This window comes from Phoenix dactylifera, chromosome 6 (genome assembly GCF_051530095.1).
Source record: "Phoenix dactylifera cultivar Ajwa chromosome 6, Ajwa_hap1_PhDact_Kaust_v1.1, whole genome shotgun sequence".
In the NCBI taxonomy this organism is placed as follows: domain Eukaryota; kingdom Viridiplantae; phylum Streptophyta; class Magnoliopsida; order Arecales; family Arecaceae; genus Phoenix; species Phoenix dactylifera.
The window spans coordinates 22,864,087-22,880,071 of record NC_143195.1 but is presented as its reverse complement, the minus strand read 5'-3'; the positions used below and the strand labels follow the sequence as shown (position 1 = coordinate 22,880,071).

General features: G+C 39.4%; 1 protein-coding gene across 1 annotated transcript; it reads left to right on the top strand.

The window, feature by feature from the left end:
- The first annotated feature begins 2,852 nt into the window (after positions 1-2,852).
- LOC103710305 (uncharacterized) lies at positions 2,853-15,359 on the top strand. The gene is made up of 10 exons (XM_039126790.3): positions 2,853-3,381; positions 3,499-4,496; positions 13,125-13,209; positions 13,323-13,418; positions 13,527-13,679; positions 13,790-13,897; positions 14,419-14,538; positions 14,645-14,770; positions 14,929-15,012; positions 15,095-15,359. Exons 2-10 carry the CDS (start codon positions 3,508-3,510, stop codon positions 15,218-15,220), a joined length of 1,887 nt encoding a protein of 628 aa, XP_038982718.2. The 5' UTR covers positions 2,853-3,381; positions 3,499-3,507; the 3' UTR covers positions 15,221-15,359.
- The last annotated feature ends 626 nt before the right edge of the window (positions 15,360-15,985 follow it).

Below are 15,985 nucleotides of genomic sequence, written 5' to 3'. Positions count from 1 at the left end.
TTAGCCCTCTTTTCGTGTTTCCACCCATACCTCCTCCATGTCGGATGCTTATGGAGTGGTCGTACTCAGCAGATCTCGCTACTCGGTAGTGGTTGATCTCGAGTTAATTTGGGAAATCTTGTTTTGAGACAAGGCACCCTATTTTCCTCTTGTTTCAATTTTATCTCTCATTGAACCGGCCACCTATCTCCCTGCCACCACTTGTGCCAATGGCATGTGCATTAGGTCTTGCCCATTGCAAGGTTGAGCAAGCCCCCTTCCCTATGACCCTATTTCATGGCAAGACTCCTATCTGAGGATATGGAACACCCACCATTTTCCGATTTAGAAAGGTCAGACCTCTCTTCCTTTGACCTTTCTCCTTCTCTTTGTTGCAAATCAAACCACCACTGATTGTCAAACCTCATTGCTCTACTAGGAAGCTAACCATGCTTTGAATTCTTGGCCTCGTTTTTCTCTATCTTAGTGATTGAATGCCCAGTTTTGCTGGATCGATCTCTCATCATCCCTTCTCTATCTCTTTCTCTAGGGATGTTGAGCCACTGGACCTCACGTCTAGATTGGCGATTGACAAAACTTAAACCATTTGAGTTTTCCGTATTTTATCTTTTTTCCTTTTTGATCCAACATGTTCCTAGCTCTTTCCAAGCTACCACCTGACTTCACCATCATGTCTCTCTAATCAGTCTTTCTTTCATCGGTTAGCTCCATTCATGCCACCTCCACCGCTTGATCATCAATCTTCATCTAACCTTATATATTGAGCCATCGACGAATGTTGTCTCTACTCAGATTGAATCCCTACCCCTAACCTTGTTGGATGTAGATCTAATAAATTTCCGGCCATCGGGCACCACTACCTAATTGGTCTTGTACTCTCTCTCTCTCATTTTATTTTCACTATTGCCTTTCTTTAATCAATTTTGATTTTGTGTAGGGGTGCAATCATTTGATTGAGGAGCGGTCTAGCAAGAGAAATTCTACACTTGAACCTTTCAATTGAAGATAAAGATCTAATCTTCTCAATTATTTTAATTTAGATAATTAGTTTGGAAAGAACTTGCAGAGTAGAGTTAGTTTTGTTGGATTTTGATGTGAATTATTAGTTTTTCTATTTTTGATAAATTTTACGATCAAATTGATTAGATATGCTAGAGGGACATATGGACTATTAAATGTCGTGCTTAGGTTTTGTTATCGATAGAGGTAAGAATCTCCTTTACATGCTTACTTGTGTAAATGTGTAATTTTGATATATAAATACACAATTACGATATGAGCATATATATTATCGAAAAAAATGAGTTTGATTGTATATAGAAAGTGATAATAATGTTGCATGTTGTGATGTAAATATGTTGCGCATGTATGTTATAGAAAAAAACAAGAAATTAAAATTATGATTAAAAATTAATAATATTTTGTATTCTATAATGTGAGCATATTGAAATATTTAATTAATAATTAAGACTTACATAGCTAGATTATTGGATGGAGTGCTTTGAACTGGCCATGTTATTATCAACTGCCCTGTAATGGATTAGAAATATGGTATTATCGATTGCCCTATTATGGATAAGAAATGTGATATTGTCGATTACTCCATCATGGACGATAAATATGATTATGGTTTAGTCTAAAGCCAAAGATAATTTAATATAATTGATATGCATTCTTGAAATAAATGGATGGATATGAGCTCTAGATTAACCATGTTAATTATGGATTGCCAGTCACATGCCAAAGCATGGCATTATGAATAATAGAAATACGATACTATCAATTACCTTGCCATGGGTAGAAATATAGTACTATAAATTGTCCTGTCACATATGAAAAATGTGATCATGGTTAATCTAAAACCAAAATAAAATATTAAAATATTAGATATATGTATGTAAACCTGTTTGGAGAATATGGACTTTGGGCTAATCTTGTTATTATTGATTGCCTCATTATAGACTAGAAATGTGGTATTATCAATTGCTCCATCACAGATTGGAAACATCACCAAAGTTAGCCTAAAGTCAAAAGATAATTGTTGTTGGAGATAGACCGTATTGATCAAAAAATGATGAATAAGTTATTTAAAATAGTTAATTTGATGTTACATGGAATATCATTTCTAAATAGAATGGTCATTTTGATATATGATGTATATATGTCTTTTTTGTTTTATTCGAGTCATGTTGGATTGTTGATAAGTGATTTTATAATAATTGTATATATTTTGGTGTAAATCATTTGCTATTTTATATTTTTAAATTATTTATGATCATGTGTGCATATGAAAATTCCTACTAAGCCGTAAGCTCATGTCATTGCTTTTCTCTTTTTTTTTTGAAGAACCACAGAATATTGAGCATTTAGATAAGGTAGAGAGGTGGAAGGCAAATCAATATCTCTGATACTATTGAAAAAATGTATTTGGATTGCTCTTGTTACTTAGTAAAGTTGAAACCACTTGTTCATTTGAAATTGATGGAATTATTATGAAATTTTATTATCATGTAGACTTTGCACATTTCATAGGGTCATGCTTTGTACAGCCGTATCGTGTGCCAATTTAAAGGGCGAATTTGGGATGTGCTAGATTCGGTAACTCCATGATCAACCAATCCCCGTGATGGGCAATGCATTCAGCAAGTTGTATGAAAATCCTCTTGCTGTATGATCAAAGAATTGTTAGTTGCAACAATGAGGATTTCGTAGCATTACTCTTAGGTAGCCGTGTATGGCTCTATAACTTAATCTTTGTTGCTATATTTTTTCATGGAAACCAAAAATGAAGGAGATTTTGATTGTAATCTCAACCTATAACTTTTGGTCTATACCACATTCTCAACCTGTGAAACTAGCTCATGCTGTTAAAGAACCGCTTTATTTTATTTGCTGGAATCCAGTTCTCTGTGCGACTTCACCAATTTTGCTCCCCCCCTCTCCCTTCATGGATATAGTTGACCGGACGGCGGTCACGTCAGGTTCAGGGTCTCCGTCGGTCAGGTCAGGCCGGTCAAGCTGAGTGGCCCGGTCCGAGCCATCCTGGCCCTGACCTGGCCCCCTTGCGTCTCCTCCGCGGTCACTTTCTCCCCCTGGCGTGCGGAACCCCACCACGCGCTGCGTTCAAACATTCCGGTCCGGTCAGAGACCGCGGACGGCGCAACCCCCCACCCTCCCACAGCTCCTATAAATAACCCCACCGAAAAAAGATGCGTCGAACTCGTCTCCACCCCCTTTCTCGACCATCCTCCCTCCCTCTCTCTTTCTCTTAATTTTTTTTTTAATTTTTCCAAGGTTTCTTCAGCAATCCGCAAAGCAAGCTCGGTATTCTCTCTTTCGATCCCTTCTCCAATCCCCGATCTCGAGCAAAAAAAAAAAAAGGTAAATTGTGGGGTCCTGATCCATTCCAACCGCTCCGATCCCCCTTTTTTGCTTCAATTTTTGTTAAAATTTTCCAATTCTTGGATCTTAAACCCCGGATCTCATCGAAATTTTAAGGAATTCGAGATGTTGGAGCAGCTGCTGATCTTCACGCGGGGCGGGCTGATCCTGTGGACCTACCGGGAGCTCGGTAACGCCCTTAAGGGCTCCCCCGTCGACGCCCTCATTCGCTCCTGCCTCCTCGAGGAGCGCTCCGCCGAGACCTCCTTCAGCTACGAAGCCCCCGCCGGGGGCGGCTCCTACACCCTCAAGTGGGCCTTCCACAACGACCTTGGCCTCGTCTTCGTCGCCATCTACCAGCGGATCCTCCACCTCCTCTACGTCGACGACCTCCTCGCCGCCGTCCGCCGCGAGTTCTCGCAGATATACGACCCCAAGCGCACGGCGTACGATGAGTTCGATGAGATCTTCCGGCAGCTACAAAAGGAGGCCGAGGCTCGCGCCGAGGAGATGAGGAAGTCGAAGCAGTTTAATCGGGCCCCTCTCGTCGCTGGAAAGAAGCAGAGACCGGGCCAGAGGGCTGGGTCGCAGGGAAACGGGAAGCAGAAAGGCGGTAAAGTTGGTTCTGGTAAAGATGATGCTGATGGTGAGTCGGGAAAAGGGCGTGGATTATCAAACGGGAGTTCGAACGGGCAGGAGAATGGAATCAAGGAGCCTTCTCGTGCCCCGAGTGTTCTTGTTAAGGGAAAAGAGAACGGAGCCCCCGAAGTGGGGGCTTTCGATGTAAATAAGCTACAGAAGTTACGCCCCAAAGGTGGGAAGAAGACGGATGCAGGTGGTGGTGGTGGGAAGGCTTCGAAGGCGGAGTCAAAGAAGATGGTGAAGAAAAATAGGGTTTGGGATGATTCACCTCCCGAGTCGAGGCTGGATTTTACAGATCCAGCAGATGAGAAAGGGGACAGCATCGTAGATGTTGTGGCAACAGATCAGGGGGAGAGCATGATGGACAAGGAGGAAATAGTCAGCAGTGAGAGCGAGAGCGAGGAAGATGAGGGAGTGGAGAGTGCCAAACCTGGCACCAAGAAGAAGGGATGGTTCTCATCAATGTTTCAGAGGTAAGAATTTTTTTATGTTACTCTCCATGCTACTTGGCTATGTAGGTGGTTGTGATAGGATGATTTATCGTATATAAGCTTAATAAGTCATGAATGCTTTTTGTAGGGGTGGAAATAATGAATTGGATGATATCCATCCATATCTGTTTCCATATCCAAATCTATTTGCATGTGGGTATAAATTTTAACATCTGACGATATCTGTATATGTGTTTGTGTCCATGAGAAAAACAAATATAGATATAGATACAGAAATATTTGATCCAAATCCAGATATTAGACTATATTTGCAGTCATATTTGGTGTCATATATCTCTCATTAGTTCCTAAAGAGAGTAAATAACAACATCAGTGCCTTTAGTTTAATTTTTCTGTATAGTGGTGGCATCTTTGATATGGTGAATTCCATCCTTGACTGTCAGCTTTTAATCCAAAGTATGCAACTTAGCAAAATTATTAGGGTCCACTAAAGAGTCTGGTGATTAAATGAGTGCAGCTGTATCTTTGTCAATTTTTCATATGACCATTTATTTGTTTTTGAGATAGAATGAAAGAAAGTTGTGGAGAGGTTTGTATACTTATTTTAAGTAACCAAAATATAATGTAGTATAATATTCTATCCAAGGTCCGCCGTACCAGTACCGGTTGGCGTACCGGTGGCCGGATCGGTATGGCGAGCCGGGTTTTGGATTTCTTTTTTTTTTAAGTGTTGTCTCTGTTGGATCTTAAATTAAGTAAAGTTTGATGTTTTTTTATTGCTTTTTTCATGATTTTTGATGTTTCTATGTTTAAATTTAGGGTTGAAACATAGATGATGCATGTTATTACTTCCTTCCATTCCAAATGATAAAATGATATATATAAAATATCTTCAAATTAAGATATAATCATTTATATACATTTAAAGCACTCGCGGATATCTAAAATCGGGACGAGTGCCGATGGCTCTCGTAAATATCCGGATCATAAATATAGTCAGAATGAGGCAGATTAATCCAATTAGAAGGAACGCGCGCCAGGTTATAAGAACTGTCGGATCTCCCGCTCACGCTCTGGCTCTAAGAGGTGTCCTCTGATTGTGTAGGGGCCCATCTGAATATGGCGGAAGCAAAATTCGATGCATCATATCCATATTCGTCAGGCTGAGACTGTGGATAATAGAATTCGTATCCGTATGCGAGCTCATTTGCAGCTGTATCTTGTCTTCCTGAACGATCTCCAGGAGCCCGTCTTTTATATCCAATGATATCCTCACGGAATCTATCAGATGGTCGATCGTGGTCCGTATCCTATGTAGCACCCGTAAATTAGAACTCACTGATGAAATGAAGACTACCCTCCGGCTGTGTCTCATAAGTACTATACTGTCCTCCGCTCCTTCCATGGCTAGAAGATCCATCACCACCAGAATCTTCATCGCTGCTGGTCCAAGTCTCCTCCTCGACACTCTCCATTGGGACCCTTTGCTTTTCTTTCCTGGCCCTCTCTGTCTAGCTATGTCGCCCTTCTCTGCTGAGCATCTCTTGATCAGCTCTCTCGGAGGGTGTCTCATACCAATCATGTGGTGACTGGCTCCTCTGTGCCTGCGACTGATCAGCTCTGGGAGTGCGTGGAATATTGCGTTCAGCTCATTGCTCTGGATCGACCATAGCCTCGGTAGCTATGAAGCTAGCTGGTCGTGGAGGCAATCCTGGCTCATCAAACTCAGGCTCTTGCGGCTGGCCTACAAGCCAGCCGAGCAGTGGATCATCGTCATCATCGGTGAAGGTCCCGTAAATTGGATCTGCATACTTGAGCTCTACTTCCTCCTGAATGCACTTTAGCCTCAACCGCAGATTATAGTGCACATAAACAAGGTCATTGAGGCGCTTTTGTGTCAAACGGTTTCTTTGTTTGATGTGGCTGAGGGCGAAGGTGGACCAGTTGCGCTCACAGCCACTAGAGGAGACTGTTTGGGAGAGGATCCGGATAGTTATCCGCTTTAGATTTTTCGCGGACCCACCAAAATGCACCCACCATTTAGCTGCAAAAATATTTATGAAAATTACATATATGATAGTTCCATATTAGTAACCAAGTAACATCAGGTGAATGTCTTTCTGATGTGTGACGTACCTGGATTCATATTGTATTTACTGACGACAGCCGCTCGGCCAAAACTGTAGCTGCGCTCTCTAAATATTTTGCTCTGTGAAAAAGAAGCGTGTTCTACCATGTTAATAATTGAAGATGCCGGTATACTTACAAATACTGGTAATTACTAAATCATAGTTACCTCTTCCAGACATAGGGCTGCTTTTTCTAGATCATGCTCTATCTTGTAAATCACATTACGTAAAGCATCCAGAAGTATTTCATCCATACCAATTCCATCTATGTTGTACTGAAACTGAGGGTTTAGGTAGTATGCTGCACACATACGAGACTATCTTAGCATAATTATATAAGTACATCCATCACTATAATTGTCAATATTCTTGCTCATCTGCTAGATGTAATTTTCTACCCATTTGCGCTCTCCACCGTCGCTCAAGGATGTTGATGTATGACTAGCCATGCGCTGGATCTGCCTCCACAATCTGATCCTTTGCCTTGACTATCATGTGATACAAAAATTCCATCTGGGGGTAGATCTCGCTATATACGACCCGCAACACTTCATATAATGGTTTGATAGTTTTAACTATTGTAGTGGCCCGTTGCCAGAATGACTGTCTCGTCACCAAGTCTTCTATCTTGCTCCTTTTAGTGTCGGCATAAGAATATCTACTATCATGCCACTCGGGACTGACAAACATCTGACGTAGGGCTCCTCTCTTCTCGAGAATGCTATTAAGTGCGATGAAGTTGGTAGCAAACCGTGTAACTCCTGGTCTCAGAATCTCTCTCCCTGCATACTTTTTCATTAGTGAAAGGATCCAGTTATGGTTATAAATATACCTGGTGATGCGTTGGGCTGTCTCCACTGTTTGCTGCATCCTACGGATCTTTTCAATGTCCATCAGCATGAGATCGATACAATGTGCAGCACATGGGGTACAGAAAATATGTGGTCGCCGCTCCATCAAGATCTTCCTGGAAGCCTTGTATTGCGGCCCATTATCAGTAACGACCTGCACGACATTCTCCTCTCCTACCAGATCAATCACATCCTTCATAAGTTTCAGCATATACGCAGTGTTGTGCACATAAGCCGAAGTATCAACCGACTTGTGGAAGAAGGTCTTCGCATCACAGTATGTCAGGAAGTTGATGATGCTCCGCTAGGTCGGACCGGTCCAACCATCGCACATGATGGTTAGTCAATATATGGGCTACTTGCTCTGCTAGGAGTCAATCCAATTCTCCAGCTTCTCCTTATTGTTGTCAAGAAGCTCACCGTAGATGTCCTTCGGGCCTGAAGGAACTACATCGAGACCGGCAGCTTGTATGGCGGCAATGGCAGACCTATAGTACGTATTGTCTATCACATATGCTGGGATGTGGCTGAAGTGAAACCAAGATCCAATAGCTCGCCATATAGTTTTCTTCTTATCTTTCATCTACATTATATCTACCCTCAGCTGCCTTGAATTTCTGCATGCGGATCTATATCATGAATTGTCGCTCCTTGTGGAATTTCTCTAGATGACTTTTTTCAGCTACCAAAACTACCCAACATAGGTGCAATCCGGCCACGTTCTTTGCCGACGCCCTCCCTGACTGAAGTTGTCCTCAAGAACTCTAGATCTTGTTTAGTGCTCCCAGAACCGCTGCCCGACTCGTATGCAGAAGGCCCAAATCGAGTCCTATGCTTGGCCACCTCCTCCTGCTGCTACTGATCATTCAGGCTTGCCTGCATGGCCGCCTGAATATCTGCCTCCTCATCTAGATCCTCAACCTCCTCTGGCTCCCTAGAGTGATAGAAAGGTGGCTTTGCTGCTCGGCGATCCACCTCCGCCCTTTTCTTGGAAACTTTCTCCTTCCCTTCTTTGACCTCAGCAAGATTCTGCCTCATCAGCACACGAATCTCGCCTAGACAATTCGGGCACGTAGCAACTTCACCGGAATTTCCGGCTAAGTGTTACTTCAACCTGATTACCCCTCTTCCTTTAAAGACCTTGTCGCAAAAGTTGCATTGAAACTGGTGCCATTGCTCCTCTCTTCCAAGTCTTCGCCTATAAGACCAGCCAATATCATGCTTTATAGGGTTCGTTTTTCTTGATGGCTCCATTCCTATCATAAATGTACAACATATCAAAAAATTAAGTTAATGGAGTAAATTTTGGCATGATCTTATTTTTCTAAATAATTTATAAACTATTTTTTTTAAGCTACTTATTAACAAAATTAATGAAATAATATAGGACAAAGAAACCACACGTTAAATAGTTTCCGCTAGATTTTTTGGGAAGGATCTCCTCCTGAATTTGTGGGCTATCTCTCAAATCTTCCCTTCTTCGGTTACCTCTAAGAGGCTCGCTGGATTTAAGAACTCTGGATGCTCTCGTTCGGTTTTTATAGCCGAACGAGTGAGGAAGGCCGAGGAGCAGGACGAGTGCCGGTGCCATTGCCTGCTGTCTCGGTCATCAAATTTAAAAAAAGAAGCGGCGATTGTCGGCCACTTCTTTTTTTCAAAAGAATGAGAAGTGGCTGAGGCCACTTCTTTTTTTCAAAACAAACAGAAGTGGCCTCTCGGCCACTTCTTTTATTGTGGTCGAAAGGCCACAGCTTTTTTTTTTAAAAAAGAAGTGGCCCACATGGCCACTTCTTTCTGAAACCACGCGCGGTGCAAACACCGGTACGATTCCGGTACTAAGCAGTACCGGCTGGTACGGACTACGTACTGGTTGGCTCTTCTATAAAAACCACCTGGTACCGGATTCCACGTGGATCCGGTATTGGTTTAGGGCCAGACCGGTACGTACCAGCCTGTACCGGCAGACCATGATCCTATCCATAATGCTTGGCTATCCGATTTATGACCGTGCACTTGTGAATAACTGATTGATATCTCTTTATGTTTAAAACAAATATGGTTTAGGTCCGCTACAAGGTGGAAACCAAGTTTCCCGGGGCTGTTTGCTATACAAGGAAGACTTTGAGATTCTGAAACCGCTTTCGAAAAGGTTTTGGCGCTCTGCTTAACACGGGATCTCATTTTGAAATCTCGAAGTCTGCCATGGATGGCAAATTGGCCCAAAGTGGAAATTTGGTTTCCAGTTAACGGTATAGTTAAACTGCATGCTGATTGGTGTTTGTAGCCATATTTCTACTAACCAAATAAAAATGGATATGAAAATCGATCTTAGATGGATAACATATCTGCTTCAGAATCTACTTGAAATTTCAAACTTACACCTGCTTCCTAAGTGCTTTCTTGCGCAAGGTGTTTCTAAACCATCCACTTCTTGTAACTGCTCTTGATGCTGGAAACTAAGAAATGCATATATTGCTATTCATCCATGTCCATTCCGTTCTTAGGCCTATTGCTTTGCTTCGATTAGTATAACATAGTTCTTTTTCTTATTACTTCGGTAATTGTTTTATGTTGCATATGCTTTCTTCTGATGATGAATAAAAACTATAATTATGATTTTGAAGCAAATACATTGATTTCTGGAGCATAATTACCTATACTGGTTAACTTCATTTTAGTTCCTGTTTAACATTCCGACAATTAATTTACAAGTTTAGAGAATTTATATGCTAGAGGTGAATTTACATATTTTGTATTTATTGCTTCAGTATACTTAAGTCTGCAATATGTGCTGACTTTGCATGTGATTTGTTGATCAGATATTTAAATTTTATCTAAGGTATATGATAAAAGGTCAGGAGTGATAAATCAGTGCTAGAACATGTGTTGCCTCCTGTCCTTTTTTCTTTCTGAGTAAAACATAGTTAGCAGCCTATAGACGATGCATCACTATAAAACACTTGTTGGATTTGATTGTAATGGATTACTAAAACTGCCCTTATATCTGCAAGTCTTCCACCCCTTACTGCTAATAATGATGCTACCAAAAAGAGAAATTGATGTTTGTATACGGTCTGAGAAAATCACACTTATATGGAGGTGACAAATGGACCTTCAGTTGGATGATCCTGATATGTAATCCTAGTTTTGCTTTTGACAACTCTTTTTAAGAAAGTGCTACTTTCTGTGCTGCAGGTAATGTAAAATTTTAATGATCTTTCATGAAACCTTTGCTCAATGGGTTGAGTATTTGGTCATGATTCCATAATTTAGACAATTGGATCTGCAAAGCAGAGTCCTCTCTTAAGCACACATTCTAGGTATACAGCCAGGGTTGTGCTTGTTGCAACCATTGGAAGGGGTTGCTTGGTTAGTAGAGTCATAATATTATCTGAAATGATGAATTTCTCTTCTGATTCATGATCCTTAGTTTCTTGCTCCTTTTGATATTAGTTGAAAAATTGATTTATGAAGCATTTACAGGAGTTGGGAGTCAAATGAAGAAACAAGATGATTTAAAGAGAATTGTAGTTGAGAAAATTTTGAAAAGATATTCAATGCTTATAAATTTGAGTATGATGAGGTACTGATGAAGTGGGTGAGATATAAGCAAGTTGCATTTGGAGTGTAAATTCATTATATGGAGGAGATGACTGCAACCTTGGTTTCTTTTGATTTTGAAGTTTAATATTCTTTTCATGAAGTAGTAAACTTTAGGGGTTCTGTATTTGCAAAGTATTGATGTCAAGAAAGAGGCTTACAAAACTTGATGAATGTCATGTCAAAGATTATATCGTACTTTCAAGTTTCAAACTATCTTTTCTTTGTTCTGCTGAGAGTTAGGTTGGCTCACATGTGGGGACTCCTAAAAAATAATAATAATAATAAAACTTCATGTTTCTATATGTTAAAATGCTGCTTCGTATATGGGAAATGATGTAGAAGTTGCTTCTTTCTTAAACTGGATATTTTAAGCAATGCTTGAATATTTGGTTCGCATTGAATAAGGTTACCTTATATGCAAGTTAGTTGTATGAGAGAATCCTTAAGATTGTGTTGCCTCAACTTCAAGTGGTGTTGGAAGTTTATTAAGTTGGAGGGCCTTTGTAGTTAAACTTTGTCTCAATATCTGCAATGATCTGGATGGGTATGTTGTTGGCTTGTATCTAGAGTTGAGATTGTTGCAACCTAGTTGCTGCTAGGCTTGTAGAATAATAACAATAAGCTCTGAAATAATGAATATATTTTCTATTTATTTCTGTTTTTTAATCAACCAATGGTTCCTTTTACTTGATTTGTTAAGTTTCAACAAATATTGTTTAATTATTAAGTTTTTATGTTATATTTGTGAAATTACTGTTAAATGTTAGGTAATCAGTGTTTGATATGGCGTTGGCGTCAGTGCTCTATCCCTTTGCTTGTTACCTATTACTGTGAGGAAACTAGAAGAGGCGTGTGTTGATACACAAACCCTTTCCTATTCCCATGGTTGGCATTGCAGATCAAGGCATGACTTCATAAAAGTCTGCAAATGTGTTACTACCAGATCTTGAATTTATGTCAACCCTTTGTGTTGGTACCAAATATCTAATTAAGTTTGGGCTATAAAGCAAGTTGCTGGATACAGAAACCTATCTCACTTGTTATACAATTAAGCTCATGTAATTAGGGAGGAGTGTTTTAATTAAGAAAAAAATTATCATACATCGACACATACATGCATGATTGCATGCATGCATGCATAATGAACACTGTATTGTGGACAAATATGTTTTTGGTAAACATGTGCAATCAGATTTGTATTGCAGTTAGAGATAGATGGAGAGTTTTTACTGGAATAGAAAGTTATGTCTAAGAATGTAGGTGAATTGGACCTATCATTATGTTTTAAGAAGAATGAATCCAGGTCTCCAGTATTAAGCCCTCAGAATTGTAGATATGATGATCTTTGTTATGTTGTATATTTTGAAAATATAAATGATGCTGAAACAAGTTACTGACATGTTAAAACCTAAAAGGGGATTTGTTTCCAGAAGCAAGCTTCAATTGGTCATGATATTTGGCCATGCTAATATTAAATGGACATGGTTGTGCTTCTGGGGTGCTGTTTCTGGTTCTCCAGTATAATGAATCTCTTTTATTTTTGAGTTCATTGGCACATGAACATTGATGCCAGACTATTGCCTTTGGAGATCAAACTTAGATTGCCTTAAGGAAAATTCTAAAAAGATGCAGAATTGAAGAACATTATCGGTAACACCTGTTTTTTTGAGACTTCTGATTTATCAATAGTAGAGAATCATCTTAATGTTATAAGACTAATGTACCTGATTCATATTTTGTAAAGGAAAAGAACTCTCTATTTCTTCTTGTCATCTTTCACTCGATATTTATGAAGAGGAGGGTTCTGAGTAGCCCTACCAATTTGCCAGTTTAATTTAAAAGAAAATGTGTAGATTGAGCTACCTATGAAAAAAATTATCATATGTAAATTGATAAAAAAAGGATGACCTCTCGTTGCAGGATATCTCCTATTTTAGTGTAGCTAATGAGATTTACATTCTTTTGTTAACATTATTTCTGTAGCTATTTATTTAATTTAATCAGGAAATATGGTGAACCATTTGTACTAACAATTATTTTTCTCCCTTGTATGTTCCTGAATTCAGCATTGCAGGTAATGCTGTTTTGGAGAAGTCGGACTTGACACCAGCATTGAAAGCTCTTAAGGATAGGTTGATGACTAAAAACGTGGTATGTGTCTGGTCATCATATATGCTCATTTACATGCCTATCCAAGTATGATGCTTGTTTTGTTTCAGTCCTTGACTCCACTTCTGGAGTTACTAAGTCATAGCATTTTGCAGGCAGAGGAAATAGCTGAGAAGCTTTGTGAATCAGTAGCAGCTAGTCTTGAAGGGAAAAAGCTGGGATCATTCACGAGAGTTTCCTCAACTGTCCAGGTTTGTTAATGACATTCCTTTTTAGTTATTCATTATTGATTGTCAACTGCATTCTGCTTTTGTGGAAACTTCCAGAACCCTATTTCCTGTTGTTAAATAACTATGCAGACAGCAATGGAGGAGGCTCTTCTTCGCATTTTAACTCCAAAACGATCCATTGACATTTTGAGAGATGTACATGCTGCTAAAGAGCAAGGAAAGCCATATGTTGTAGTTTTTGTTGGTGTTAATGGAGTTGGGAAATCTACCAATCTCGCCAAGGTTAAAATAAATATATTCTTTTTTTTACTTTTTACTTAAGTATGAAACTTGGATCAGTTTGAATAAGCCCCAGCACTTATGCTATGTCTTCTCTTACATACAATGCACAGGTTGCATACTGGCTCCTCCAGCATAATATCAGTGTCATGATGGCAGCATGTGACACATTTAGGTCAGGTGCTGTTGAGCAGCTCCGTACGCATGCACGCAGACTCCAGGTATGACTTTAACACACTTTTCTCTTGTCATAATCACATCTTTTTGATGGTGTATGTAAGAAATGTCGAGTGATTCAGATTAAACATGAAAAGGGTTATATCTTTCAGTCCAAAAAGTGTGTGCATATATTGCTGTCTTTCTGGCTCTTAGATTAACCAATAAGATTTCAGCCTACTCATGCCAAAAGATTGCAGTAGTTCCTTAAGCATGCTGTTAGTAGAGTGCTTAATTTGCTTTTTGGCATGACAACACCAAAATCACCCATCACGAGTCCATTCAATTGATTATAAAATATCTCTGACTTGCAATGGTTCCCAGTACTTAATTCAGAGGGAACTATAGATGATTACAGTTCCGGTATTTGCAATTGTCTCAAAGTGCTACATAGGTGTCCTATAAATATCTACTACTTATACTCAAGACAATAGTCAGTTGGGATGACAAATATTAAATATATTTTCCAATTTGTAAGTCTGCTGTGTGATGAGAAACATCGGTGATAATTGAAACTTCTCTGCAGATACCTATATTTGAGAAAGGTTATGAAAAAGACCCAGCACTTGTAGCAAGAGAAGCTATTCAGGATGCTTGTCGTCATAGTTCAGATGTTGTTCTTGTTGATACAGCTGGCCGGATGCAGGTATAGATTGATTGAGGCGTCCTTTTCTTTTCCTTTTCCCTCTCTGTCCCTGTCTTCTGACTGCAAAACTATTTGTGCATTTCTGAATAACTATGTGAAATATCAGGACAATGAACCACTGATGAGGGCACTCTCCAAGCTCATCAATCTCAACAACCCAGATTTAGTTCTTTTTGTTGGAGAAGCATTGGTTGGAAATGATGCAGTCGATCAACTATCAAAGTTTAATCAGGTACCGAAATTCTTGTGGTTAACTGATTCTAATTTTGCTTGAAAGGGCTTGGAGTATTGTGCAAAAATACCTATTGAAGGGGGAAGAAAAATGTTTTGTTGTTTCACATTTACTGTTTGACAGTTATAGTAATCACTTGGTGCAAAACCTTTGTGCAGAAATTAGCAGACCTATCAACAGTTCCTAATGCTAGGTTGATTGATGGCATCCTGCTTACCAAGTTCGATACAATCGATGATAAGGTTATAAGCTGTTAGGCATTGAAGTTTACATTAAATTTATCTGTTGGTTTCTTTTCTTAGCTCACTTGTAAATTACTTGCAGGTTGGTGCAGCCCTTTCCATGGTTTACATTTCTGGAGCTCCTGTAATGTTTGTTGGCTGTGGTCAGTCCTATACGGACCTCAAGAAGCTCAACGTCAAGTCCATTGTCAAAACTCTTCTGAAGTGAATGCTGTTCCGCATACTCTCACATGACTGGCTGTTGTTTCTTTGCAAACTTAAGTCCCCCATGACCTCATCATATTGACTTTGGAAGTGGAATCAATCTGCTTTTGTTTAAATCCATATCATCAATTTATCTTTTGGTATATGCCGTCTCTGTTTATTTTTCGCTCTTTTCGATCAGATGTGTGCCAAAACGAAATGAATCTGTTGTTGATAAATGCATAGGCATATGCTACATATAGTAAATGGCAGGGAGAGGACTATATCTGCATTATGGATAGTTTTCTTTTTTGGTACAATAAATTATAGTAGTTTACGGTAGACCAAATTAACTGTTTTCAAAAGTAGATTTAGGCCATTGAACGTCGAATGTCAAAATCAATTGTTGGTGCAATTTTTTTAATTTTCATTTTTTTTATTTTTTGTACGAGGTGCCGAAAAGAACATCTCCTTCACACATGGATAAGTCAGTGACTGGAAAACTATATATCTGTGTTCGAAACCAGTAATTTTTAGGGGTATTTGTCGGTTTTCATGATTAGATCGCTAATCACTTGGTGAGTTTGTGAGATTTTATGTTTGGTGTGTGTGGGCATGAAAACTATTTAGTCGTCATGGCTCTCTACTCTGTTGAGGTGCTAACAGCGTCCAAGTAGATGTTCTTGTTTTTTTTTGTTTTGCTTTTTTTTTTTTTGGTGTACCGGCATTTTACTACAAACTATGAGAACACCTAGAATAATTAAAAAGCAAAACATGCTCTAGTGCCACC

Excerpts from the sequence above, each read along its gene's own strand:
- LOC103710305 (XM_039126790.3), top strand. The coding sequence starts at position 3,508 with ATGTTGGAGCAGCTGCTGATCTTCACGCGGGGCGGGCTGATCCTGTGG. Across the intron at positions 4,497-13,124 it reads TTCTCATCAATGTTTCAGAG|CATTGCAGGTAATGCTGTTT; the intron begins GTAAGAATTTTT and ends TCCTGAATTCAG. Across the intron at positions 13,680-13,789 it reads AATCTACCAATCTCGCCAAG|GTTGCATACTGGCTCCTCCA; the intron begins GTTAAAATAAAT and ends TACAATGCACAG.